Below are 12,578 nucleotides of genomic sequence, written 5' to 3' on the forward strand. Positions count from 1 at the left end.
CCTTGTTGAAATATGCTGTACAGATAAACTTGCCTTGTCTTCTTTCAGTGAATCCTCACACAGATGCAGGGGTGAATTTGGCCTCTAGTCTGATTTAAGGTCAATTAAAATCTTAATCTCTTTATTCAAACTATTAATTTCCCCGAGCAAAAACATGAATTCAATCGGCCGCATTTGTTTCAGTAACACGGACCGGTTCATTAAAGAAAAAAAACGAGTTGAAATGAAGCGTCGAGCTGAATTCTACATATGCACAAAAGTTAATGGATTTCTTCATCCCCCTTTTTCATTAAGAAAACCATGGGCAGGCAGCGCCCCCCCCCCCCCCCCCCCCCCCCATGAACTACTAATCCCAATATGTATGGAAATTAAACAATGCTGACGAAAAAAATATTACATTAGTACACCCCTATTAGACAACCATAATGGAATCACTTCGCTCTCAAATAAAGCAATCAGACATCTCTATAAATTAAACATCTGATATGATGTGTGTGTGTGCGTGTGTGTGTGTGTGTGTGTGTGTGGGGGGGGGGGGCTGATCCGATTGGTATGCATCACAACGAGGCGGTAACGAACGACACGCGTTCACAACAACTGGGGTGCCGGAGTGTCTGGGAGGTGTGCGGGTTATCAAAGACAGAGGTCCTTATTAACAAGTGCACAAATATAGGCAGGCCGAGATGCAGGTGGGAGGGAAAAGTGTGTGTGTGTGGGTGTGTGTGTGTGTGTGTGTGTGTGTGTGTGTCGCACCAACATAAGGGCTAATTGTAGCAGGCAACTCTGGCTGGCCGCCCTGTAATTACCGACACAGCTCCAGCCTTTCAAATCCTCCTCTCCTCGGCTCTCTCCTCTTTGGTTCTAAAGAAGAGGAGACAGAGACAGAGAACTGAGGGGCTCAGATCATTGTGAATCTGTGCTTTGATACGCTGCTGCCGTTTAGACATGAGCCCCCCCCCCCCCCCCCCCCCTCTCTCTTCTAACCACAAAGCCTCGGTTTGATATGCAAGTGTTGCACCCCCCCCCCCCCCCCCACGCCTCCTCCCTCTATCACAAACTATTTTGGATTGCGGCGGGGACTCGGCGTCGTTGTCAGCCTGCTGCAATTTCCTCGCCACTTACATTATTCATGTGTGTGTGTGTGTGTGTGTGTGTGTGTGTGTGTGTGTGTGTGTGTGTGTGTGTGTGTGTGTGTGTGTGTGTGTGTGAGAGACAGAAGAGGGAGTGAAAAAGTTGAGGCTGCTGCTGCTGCTGATGAGAATCACAGAGCCGACAGCACCCAGAACAACAACAATGTCACCAACAGCACTTGTTACCAGCTTTGACCTCAGTTTTACGGCTAAGAAAACACATTCACGCCCCGCCGGACTCCAAACCGGGAGGCTGAGTTGAAACTAACAAAATGATTTCCGGTTTCTGCTCAGGGGTAATTGATGACATCTATCAACCGAGGGCCAAAGCGCTAACGGAGTCTATGATGAGTGAAGCCGACGGTCAGTGTGGCCACAGCTGAGAAACACCGTCGTTATGAACTCCGCTAGCTGGAAATATACCTCAAGTACACACGGGACACAAGTAATGTGCAAAATAGTCTTAAGTACTTCAAGAAAATGTTTTATTTGTGAACACAATTTCAACCAGAAACGCAGTTTTCTCAGTTCTCATGATATCCGCTTCATCCAGAGCACAAAGCAAGAAGTGGACCTTGAGTTGGGAACCATTTCCCAGGTCCAGAGTGAACATTAATGCTTAAAAGAAGTGTGAACACAACGGATCGGCACGCCGGTCATGTTGGGGCCCAGTCGCATCATTTCAATGGACTTGTCTGTGATCTATGAATCCACTTCAACCCCGGTGAACGCTGAGCAGCATATTTGCGCCTTTGACCGTCTTGGCGGTGCTGATTTTTGGGGGGAAAAGAAGAGGCAAAAAAGTCAGAAATGGAGGGAACTAGAGAAGCTTATCAGCTGATTGGCACAATGCACTTTTATTTAACTCTTCCGTCGAAGTAGAAAGTTCTCCAGAAAAAGAGGAATGGTTGGCAGAGACGGGAGTCGCTGGTACAAATGATTCTTAGGAACTAATTGAAATTGTCCAGTGAGCAGCCGCGGCTAAGTGGGCGGTTAGCGAGTGTGTTAGCTTTGTTCCCTTCTTCAATAAGCCTCTACTGAATGGAGCTATGTACAATACACAGAACAAAACGCCACGGCACAGTACAGAACACAGAAGAAAGAAGCTCCGAGCGCTACTGTGGTTTCAGCCGGTTAGGCTGTGAGCGGTTAGCTCGCCAGCTACAGACGGTCACCCATCAACCCTCCACTGAAGCATCTACAACCAGTGTTTCACAAAAACACATGCAGGTCCATCGGAACCACGTTCTGGATGCAACCGGGGCTGAAAAATGCCAATCTTGAAAATTTGATTTAAATAAGTAATCTGTTATGTCACAACGTAACACAATGGTGACGGAGCCTATGGCCAACTGCTGAAAGTATTGCAACATGTATACTGTATATTTGCGGTATTACAAACTGTCTGTTCTATACACAAAAGATGTACTTTTGCACACAACATAGCATGTTAGTATGGATCTCCAGACTGCTGAACTGTGGGCTCAATTCCACAGTTCTCACACTAGAACTCATAGAACGTCTAAATGAACCACGTCAACAAACAACTGAGCCGCCTGCTAACGCCGGCGAACGCTACGGAACAGCTAACGAGCTGCTTTGTCAAAAGTGAGAAACGTTGTTGTTTTTTTTTAGCCGATTTACAATAATGATCATTTTTAAAAACAGCACAACAACACACGTCTAAGAAGTGTTAAAGGACGAGTGTGTAGGGTTTAGTAGATGCACGCCGGTCCTTTAAATCACCAGAGCTCTTTGATCATTTCCTTTAATCTGGAGTGTTTACAAAGAGCCCACGGTTCAACTACGGCACATTCACAAGCTGAAAGTGCACCCGTGTTTATCACATCTTGAGAGCCTATTTGATCCCTAATGTCCTAATGTACCGTCTACACACTGAACTCAGTCAGAACTCTTCCTTCATAAAAGAAAAAACTGAAAAGCAGAAAAGCTTTGTTACACTCAAATCTTTCATCTCCTCCTCTCTTCATCGGCTAAGAAGAGCTCAATAGCAAACATGTAATGTATTGTATATCTACACGTGTTTTTATTACAATGTGTCGAGTCTTATTTGTGAATCGTTGCTTAAATGTGTGAAAAGCAAAAGTAAAATATTAGATTTGATAAAGTTTTTCTGATTTGATCAATTCTACTGAAACCCGAGCCTACCCTGTGTGAGAGAAAACAACATTAGTGATTCTGTTCATTTCATGGCACTGACTTGTGAGTTGCTGCTGGTGTTCCAGACCCTGCTTTACGGGCCTCGTATTAGTGGTTCTGTGTGTGTTGATGTGCACCAGTGAGGGCTGGGAGAAGGGCTGCAGACAGAGCGGCCCAAAGCCGGACTCCTACAGGAGCCTTCCACGCTCCGCTAACTAAAACAATGCGGCCCCCCGAGCTTGAACCGGCACACTGCTCTCACGCCACAGTTCACAGAGCCATGTGTTAAAAAGAATGAAATAATAATGGGCACGATCACAGCTGGGCACAGAGCGGAGAGGAGACGGAGGAGCGGAGAGGAGACGGAGGAGCGGCGAGGATCCAGTGCTTTGATGTCTTCGTCCCCTCTGGCATCTCTAAGGTTGTTGTTTTTCTTCTGATCCCGCTCTACTGGGTCACGCTGGGCTCCGTCGAGCTCTTGGTGCTCTTCTTGCGTTTCTTCTTGACCCGGTACACGTGGAAGGTTTTGTTCTGGAACGTTCTGGTGAACAGAGCGCCGTAAGCCGCCTCCTCCGTCTTGATGGCCTCGCAAAATCGAGGGTGGGAGGCGGCGACGAGGTCCGGGTCGTTCTCTCCCGGTCCGTCCATGATCTGATGGAACACATCAACGGCAGCAGGAGTGAGAGAAGGTTAGCGCTGAGGTGTCTTCATCGATACATCATCAACAGTAAACAAACACTATTTACATAATCACAGGCTCCGGTGTCATTTTTAGAGCAGTTCCACAGTTCCACTTTTGGCTCAAGGTGTGGATATAGCACCTTTTTAGGTATCGCTAGATACTAAAGACCGACGCTAGAAGGTGGAGCTAAAACACTGCCAACCACTGATTGGTCAGAGCGGATCGTCTCGGAACAAACCCGCCATTTTTAAATAGCCGAGCAAATTTGGTTGCGGATGAAAGGAAGTACGAGAGAACGCGGCGTGTGTGTCGCGTTCTCACGTCTCCTTCAGTCAGCGAGATACGGCGGAGCAGGTCGGTTAAAGATTTGGTTTTCAAATATATTTCGAGGTAATATTATCCCGGTAAATGAAAGTGGTGCTATCAGAGATTCGTGGGTTTACTACCAGACAATAATGGGTCAGAAACCCACGAATCTCTGAACTTCATCTAAATAATGAAGGTCCTGGTTCAAAACTGTAACGAGGATACGATTAAAGTATTGATATGATATATGTTAGATGACCAAGAGCCAATAATATTATTATTAATTAATAAAAAGAAAAAAAACGTTGCTGCAGCTGCAGAAAACAACAGCTCTGGTTGGAGTAGAAAGCAGCGTGACGCGCCTCGTTATTTAAACCATATCTATACTTCTAACGTCAGGCGCTCTCTGTGCATCGGGCCTTTAGCTATATATATATATATATATATATATATATATGAATACCATAGAGCTCATAGTCTTTTTAAAAAAATAATCAAAACTCAAGGTTTCTGAATGAAGGATCTGGTTCACAAGAAAGAAAAACACATGAAGAAAATAAAAGACAGAAGGACAAATAAACAAGAGAGAAAGAAAGCAAAGGAAGGTGAGAGCGAGAGAAAAGGACTGGCGTACCTTCAATAAAGCTGTCTGTGTGTCAGATGGTGTGTATGCTGTCTGACATTTACGCCGTCACACACACACACACACACACACACACACACACACACACACACACACACACACACACACACACACACACACACACACACACACACACACACACACACACACACACACACACACACAGCGAGGCTCTGTCTTTCATGTGTCAAAAACACCACTGAGCCAACCAGACTGAAGCTTGTCTCTCCTCTGATAATCCAAATAGCCAGCGCGCCGCGTCCAACATCAGAATAAGGAGGGGGTGGAGTGGAGTGTGTGTGTGTGTGTGTGTGTGTGTGTGTGTGTGTGTGTGTGGGGGGGAGATGAAAAGAGGGGGCGACAGCAACAGAGTGAGAGACAGTGACGTGCAGATGGGAAGTGAGACATTGATCTCTGAGAGCTGAGAGCTTTCACCCAGACACTCACACACACACACACACACACACACACACACACACACACAGATGATGAGTCACGTTAAATGAAGGCCACCCACGTGTCCGTTGGCCAGGTCCAGCAGGTCCCTCAGTCTGCAGCCTCGGCTGTGCCTCCGCTCGTAACAGATGCTGTTCTCCAGAACCACGTAGTCGGCCCCGATGGCCCTCAGGGTGTCGTGGACCTCCTCTGGGGACCGGCGAGCGTACACCTGATACACCTGCTCACACATACACACACACACACACACACACAGAATAGAAGTGGATTTGTCTTGGTTTGTGTGGATTTTTGATCCCCCCCCCCCCCAAAGATCATCCAGTGTAATAATGTAACAGCGATATTGTTGGAAGGAGAAAACGTCTCTCCTGGAACTCAATTACCAGACACATTCATTTTCTGAATTACAGTTTTGATGAAAGTTGGTTCAATTATAACATGTTTACTGAATAAAAAAAAAAATGACAATGAAAACAAAATCAGAGGGAGAACAACAACAAAAGTGTTAAAACATAACAGATCACAACTTTGTGAAATGTGCTATGGTTCAGCTTTGTAGCAGAAGAAATAAAGCGTTTGACCAATTTCACACAATGACAGATTTAAATAGAAGATGAAGAACTGGATTGTTTATCGGGAAGAAATAAATCTCAGCCCGGTACTAGAGTTCCAATTGTTTTTTTGGTTAAAATGAGGGCTGGAACATCAAAGTGACAAAAACAAGTTGCAAGTTTAATATACTCAAAAAAGTCCCCACAAAGAAACGGACTAAAACGGCTTCTTTCTGCCGACAATCCCCCGATCGCACCGGTCAGAACCACGCGACCCGTCAGTGACGACGATTCAAACGTGACGTCGGTTCACCGGCCTGAACTACTGACGTAGTACCAATTATTGTAGGATGCAGTGACAGCTGTGTCAGAAGAAATACAATATTTATACAATAAATAAGGTTATTCTTTCCTCTCTGCAAAAAAAGGGCTAATTGCACTCATGACAGGGCAGAGGGCGGTGGAAAGAGATGGTGCTATTAGCGGCTGCAGTCCATTCTTTGTTATTTCACACCTGAGTGTTGTACTGTGTGTGTATATATTTATATCTATCTATATATATATATATATATATATATATATATAGATATATATATATATAGATATATATATATAGATATATATATAGATATATAGAGTGGTGAATGGTTGAGGAGGGAGGGGTTTTGCACACAGCCCTTGTGAAGGAGATGCCCAAACGGGTATGGAGATTCAAATAGCATAAAAACTGAAGCAAAAGTACATAGGTGTATTTTTTTTTTTTTTTTGTATTTATTGCATCAAGATACTACCATGCGAGCTAAACTTTTTTTTGTTTTTGTTCTAAGAATAATGTTTTAAAAAAAGGGTGTAAAACAAATGGATGAATGCTCAGCCTGCACAGCTCTCTGAGATGCATTCACACGATGCACATATCTGGTGATGTGCTATATTTTTCTCATTATAACTAATCTCATGAAAAGACCCAAACCAAAGTATCGTCTGTGTACCCAAATCCTGTATTGTCTCAGAAAATATTAAAAACCCATCAGTGAGCCACACTGGGTGACATGTTCCTTTATTACTACTGACACACACACACACACACACACACACACACACACACACACACACACACACACACACACACACACACACACACACACACACACACACACAGGTTTATTTTGAGTCAAACACACATGCAGCGTCCTGCTTCTGTATATAGTCACCAGAGCACCAAATGCGTATGAATCTGTGTGCTACAGTTTGAGCACAAATAACCCTTTTCAACGGTTGCTCCCCAATTTAGAATATGTGCCTGCTGGGAATGTGAATTCATTCAGAAAGGAGAAAGAGAAACTCACACCGGAGGCAACAAGAAGAACTTCTTTGTCCACTAATGAATTATGTTGTTGTGGCACACAAATTAAGCCCCAGATAAGAACTGGAAACGGTTCTTACAAATGTTAGAAAATGCAAATGTTTTTTTCCTCCTCAATATCACACACACACACACACACACACACACACACACACACACACACACACACACACACACACACACACACACACACACACACACACACACACACACACACACACACTGAGGCCAGGAGGCCTGCACCAGTGTCGTGGATCCTTAATGAGCTCCACGCTAAGCTCGGCTGACTTCCCGCTGGGAGGCAAAACGTAGGTTGAGCTACCCGAGAGATGACCCACACATCACTTCCTGTTCATTGTGCAGAAGACACACACACACACACACACACACACACACACACACACACACACACACACACACACACACACACACACAAGATGATTTGCAACATTATTTGTCATCAGTCTCATGCGGTCGCCTGGATCATGTTTTTGCCATCAGTCTTTGTCAAGTCTAAATCAGAGTTAATAAAGATATTTAGGTCTGTTGGTTCGACAAAGGGAAGAAACGAGAATCAACATCAACAAATGAAACAAAAATCAAAACAAATATTCATGCCATTTTACAAATAATTGAATGTGTAAAATAAACAGAATTCATTTTTTTTTTTAAACTCATGTAGTCAGTTTGTCATGAAAAGTGTTTTTTTCCCCATCGATGACAGTGAGAACCCTTTCCTGTCCACATGAACGGGAAACTAAAAACAACCGTACGTCTCACATCCAGTCCTGCTGTCCTACAGACAGGTCCCCTAGTCTCTGGCGCTAACGAGGACGCTAACACGGAGCCGAGTGAGATGAATGGCTGAGGTGACGAAGGCTTCAGCACAACAGACTCCTCTGTGGAGGAGAGAGGCTGCCGTTGTGATTCCAGTGGGAACACGGCATCTAACGCTCGTATTTCACTAGTTTAAAATGGCAACCGAACCGATGCTTCTATACTAACGCCCACCTGGACGGCAAAACAAAGCGGCATTCATCTGAGCTTCTACCTCGGAGGAGGAGACCGGGGAGGATGAGCGTCTACAGAATCGAGTCTCGAGAGTGACTGAGCTATTCTTAATGAAATATCATGGAGGAGGTCCTCAACATGTCTGGGTTCACGACATCATCCGGTGAATTTTACAGAGCTGTATTTATACCTATTCATGATTTAATAGTAGAGACTTTTTAGCTTCACAGTGTTTTTAACGAGAACACTCAGATGAATAAATAAATCCTCCCGATTTACTAAACTGAAGAATGAAAACCTCCTCGTGCATGTGAAGAATCGAGTCGTCGGGTGACTTATTGTTGGCGCCTTTGCTGCCTACAAACAAAACAAGAAGAAAGAAAAGTGGCGAGTGCTGCCGTTCCGTTGCATTTTGCAGCACAAAGTGAGATGGAGAGGCAGCAGACAGTAGCTGCAACAAAGTCAATAGAAAGAACGGAGACAAAACAAGAGAATCCGCTGTGGGCGCCTCACATTTAGCTGCAGACGGAGTACATCTGCTTGAGCTGAAAATGTTTCAATTTCAGTGGAAATTTGGGGGGTTTTTTTCTTTCTTTTTTTTTTCTCGGGCTTCACTGTCACCATGAATTTGGAGACGGGCGCAGAAAGGAGATGGTCTGTAGGAAAAATAAATGGAAATCACGGCGTCTGCGGCAGTCAGTGCTGTCACGCATCAGTCGTCAGCTAGGAGACTGAAACGTGGAAGGCTCGAGGACACGAGGTTGCAGCCAAAAGACAGAAACACGACTCGGGTGGTGAAAAATGAGCCAACGAATCCCCACCACGCTCCGCTCCTATTCCACCGCGGCCACGGAGCCAAACGAATGGACACTGTGAGCGCCAACCATCAAGCTTCGGCATCACTAAACTATTATCCATTTGTCTTTTCCTTGACCGTGAAACTCACGTTGCTCCGTCTTCAAGGAGAGACGCAAACAGGTGGAAGGTTCATCCAACTGGGTGGAAGACTCAGATCCACATCTGGTTCTGTGGCACACTGTCAATCTGCTGCCAGTCAGGTGATTTTAGCAAAAAGAGCAAACTTAATTTAGCAACGAATAATGCTTAAAATATGAAAGAATTATTCTAATCACTCTCTAGCCAGTAGACATATTTAAATCTGCATCAAAAATCAACGTTTAATGTTAAGCTAGTCTTTCAGTCTGATTGATTCTTACAGCATCTGTTGTCCACAGCTGCTTTAGTCGACGTTGGAAAACCTCAATGAAAGCTTTGAATGGAAGGAGAAAGAAAGCGGCCGGACCGTGTCGACATGGTAACGCTTCTCAACAAGAACAGAAATCTGCACAAAGATATCTACTCATTTTGTTCTTGTTGCAGCGTGAGATCATTTTCATGGTCATCTCATCTGCTTCACTTCACTCATGTTCAACGTGTTGAACATGTCTAGGCCTCGACATCTTCTTCACATGGTTCCTAGACTTTACAACGCTGTTAGATAACATGCAGTATGCTGCTGTGCGGGCCACCACACACCATTCATCGCACGCTCCTGTCGGGCATCGGTCCAGCAAAACAACAAATCAGCTTTTATCACCGTTTTTTTTTTTACAACCACAGAATGTAAAGCGAACACATGCACCAATTGGCATTCAGACCAGAATGTCTCACTTGTGTAGCTGACAGTAACTAGAAACTAATAACAATCTATTTACCTCAAAAGTTTAAATTTTCCATTTACTGTGTCTGTGTTATCTTGCTGCCCCTCTGGTAGTTTGCATCCCCCCTGTGTGTGTGTGTGTGTGTGTGTGTTTGACAGTATAGTGCGGTCTACAGTACCTGTTTGGTCCTCTCCCGCAGGTCTTTATCTTCATAATGGGGGTGGTTGGTGAGAACTCTGCCTGTGCACAGCTTGATGCCGGCCAGCAGCTGCATGCTGCCTGCAAACACTGCCCTCTTAGGGGTCTTTGTGCTGTGGACAAACAAGAGAGAAGGACACCTCATTCACCGCTATAAATACATGCCGTAACACACCTTCTGATGAACCGCGGTATGTTTCAGGGCTTTGTGAGTGAGGTTAAAACAACATCTACCGCAGAAAGATGTTTGATGGAGTTGGAAAAAGTATGAAGGTGGATTGGATTGGACTTTGCTCTAGTTTATTTTCCAGCTTTCTTACTCCACATTATGTAGCTTCCTGCATTCACAGCTATAGTTGGGACCTACTTTTTAATTTTAATTTTAAGGTTTCTTTCGGAGATGTGGCTTCAAGGACAGCTGTCTATATCGAGACCACGTAGAAAAGCATTCTTTGTGCGGACAAATCACAAAGATGACAACAGCTGTGCGGTGAGAGAGGCACGAGAGCTGGTGGTCATCTTTTATCCTGTTTTAGTAATGTATAAACTAGATCAAAACAAGGTTAAGAGTCTCCAGTACTAGTATCCAAAAAGTCAGAGGATCACCAAAGCTATTCAAAATCAATGTGGACAAGGATTCCATGGCTCATGCTACAGCTGTGGAGAGCAGTTTACTCGAGACCAGAAATGTCCACCTCACGGTGGTACGACAGAAAATGTCACCAACCACATTAGAACACATTGTCTGGGAATCACAGATGTCCCAACAGAATTTTGTGCCAATCCATGGAGCAGTTATCGAGACACTTCACAGGATACGTGAAAACCGCGACGCTCTGGTGGAAACAGTCAGTAGGGTGCGTCCTCTGGGGACTAAGAAGATATCGGTGTAACGTGTCATGGCATTCCGTCCGATAGTTTTTGAGATATGTCACCAAAAAAAAATCAAACGTCACGCTCATGGTAACAGTAGAATAACAGTCAGGGGAGGGGGATCACCAAAATCACTAGGATTCATCCTCAGGGGACCACGCATGTCTGTACGGAACGTCACGGCAACCTATCCAATAGTCGCTGAGCTACTTCCGCTCCGAGCGGTGGACCGGCCGACCGGCAGGCCGACATTGCCATCCATAGAGCCATGGTGCTGGCGTGGCTGGACAAATAAATAATCCACTGTGTCCAAAATCACTCAGTCACCAGCGTCCTGTGTAGAGGACTATAAAATGTCAGATTACGAAGATAAAAAAACTATAATCACTCTTTACCTAGGCCATTCCGTTCAACCGGCACGCATCAAAATTTATGCCCCATGCAGCAGGTTCCTGAATGAACTCCCCCGGCGGACTGTGATGACAAATTGCTCTCTCTTTTTTTATTGTGCGTCATGTGGGAAAGCTGGTGGGGGACCATGGGAAGGGACTTGCGAGCATCATGCCATCAGACTGCTCTTTGTGTGATTACGGAGTTGGTTGTGTGAGGGTCAGAATGCAGCGCATTGACAACACGCCGCCATATCTGTTAAATGGGAGTTTAGTTTCCATGTGGCTGGCTTCAGACAACCACATTTGTTTGCATTTTGAGGCCCATTTGAGTTTCCCAGTTACAATCACGACATGAACGGCAATTAAAAAACTGGAAACTGGTAATCGTGTGAACGCTGATGAGACAAGAACGTGGGCACAAGCCTTAATGTGCCTTCCAACTATCATTCTAAAAAAACGCTAACAAGACACACTTTCAAAATATTCACTTTGTGTTTCAGGGCAGAACGTTTTGCACCGCATCCAGCAAACTGCACATTTTTTTCCTTTTACACGTGTTAACACTCAAACTTACAGATAATGAGGAAGAGGAGGCTTCAAACCCCGATTGGAAGTGGCAGAACACGCATTCACGTCATTATAGATAGAAATACCCTGGCTGCAGTCCGGCGGTACACATCGTATGATCTGTGTGTGAGTGGCACAATAATGACTAGCCACAAGCCTCCTGTGTGTGTGTGTGTGTGTGTGTGTGTGTGTGTGTGTGTGTGTGTGTGTGTGTGCGATGCGGCCGTTTTTGCTCGAGTGGATGTGCACACATGCGTGCGTGTCTTCATGCGGTGCGTGCTCTCGGGGCGGATGCGTGGGTCCACGTCTTGCTCTCCTGACCTGTGGTTGAAGTGGGTCATTTCCATCTCTGTCCGTCTTCTCTCCGCGAGTGTGTGAATGCGAGTGTGTGAATGCGAGTGTGTGAATGCGAGTGTGTGAATGCGAGTGTGTCAATGCGAGTGTGTGAATGCGAGTGTGTGAATGCGAGTGTGTCAATGCGAGTGTGTGAATGCGAGTGTGTGAATGCGAGTGTGTCAATGCGAGTGTGTGAATGCGAGTGTGTCAATGCGAGTGTGTCAATGCGAGTGTGTCAATACGAGTGTG

The 12,578-nt window shown here is 45.1% G+C and overlaps 1 protein-coding gene across 3 annotated transcripts in view; it reads right to left on the reverse strand.

The window, feature by feature from the left end:
* Window positions 1–1,598: 1,598 nt before the first annotated feature.
* dpy19l3 (dpy-19 like C-mannosyltransferase 3) overlaps window positions 1,599–12,578 on the reverse strand; it is a 53,692-nt gene continuing 42,712 nt past the window's right edge. For all 3 annotated transcript variants that reach the window (XM_068710721.1, XM_068710720.1, XM_068710719.1), the window contains 3 exons: window positions 10,142–10,274; window positions 5,439–5,597; window positions 1,599–3,941 (listed from right to left, as the gene is read on the reverse strand). In XM_068710721.1, the coding sequence (XP_068566822.1) occupies window positions 3,738–3,941; window positions 5,439–5,597; window positions 10,142–10,274 (496 nt within the window). In that variant the 3' untranslated portion in view covers window positions 1,599–3,737. The remainder of the gene's footprint in view (window positions 3,942–5,438; window positions 5,598–10,141; window positions 10,275–12,578) is intronic.

This window comes from Cebidichthys violaceus, unplaced genomic scaffold (genome assembly GCF_023349555.1).
Source record: "Cebidichthys violaceus isolate CVI_PGR_0920_01 unplaced genomic scaffold, fCebVio1.0.p SCAF_16, whole genome shotgun sequence".
NCBI lineage: Eukaryota > Metazoa > Chordata > Actinopteri > Perciformes > Stichaeidae > Cebidichthys > Cebidichthys violaceus.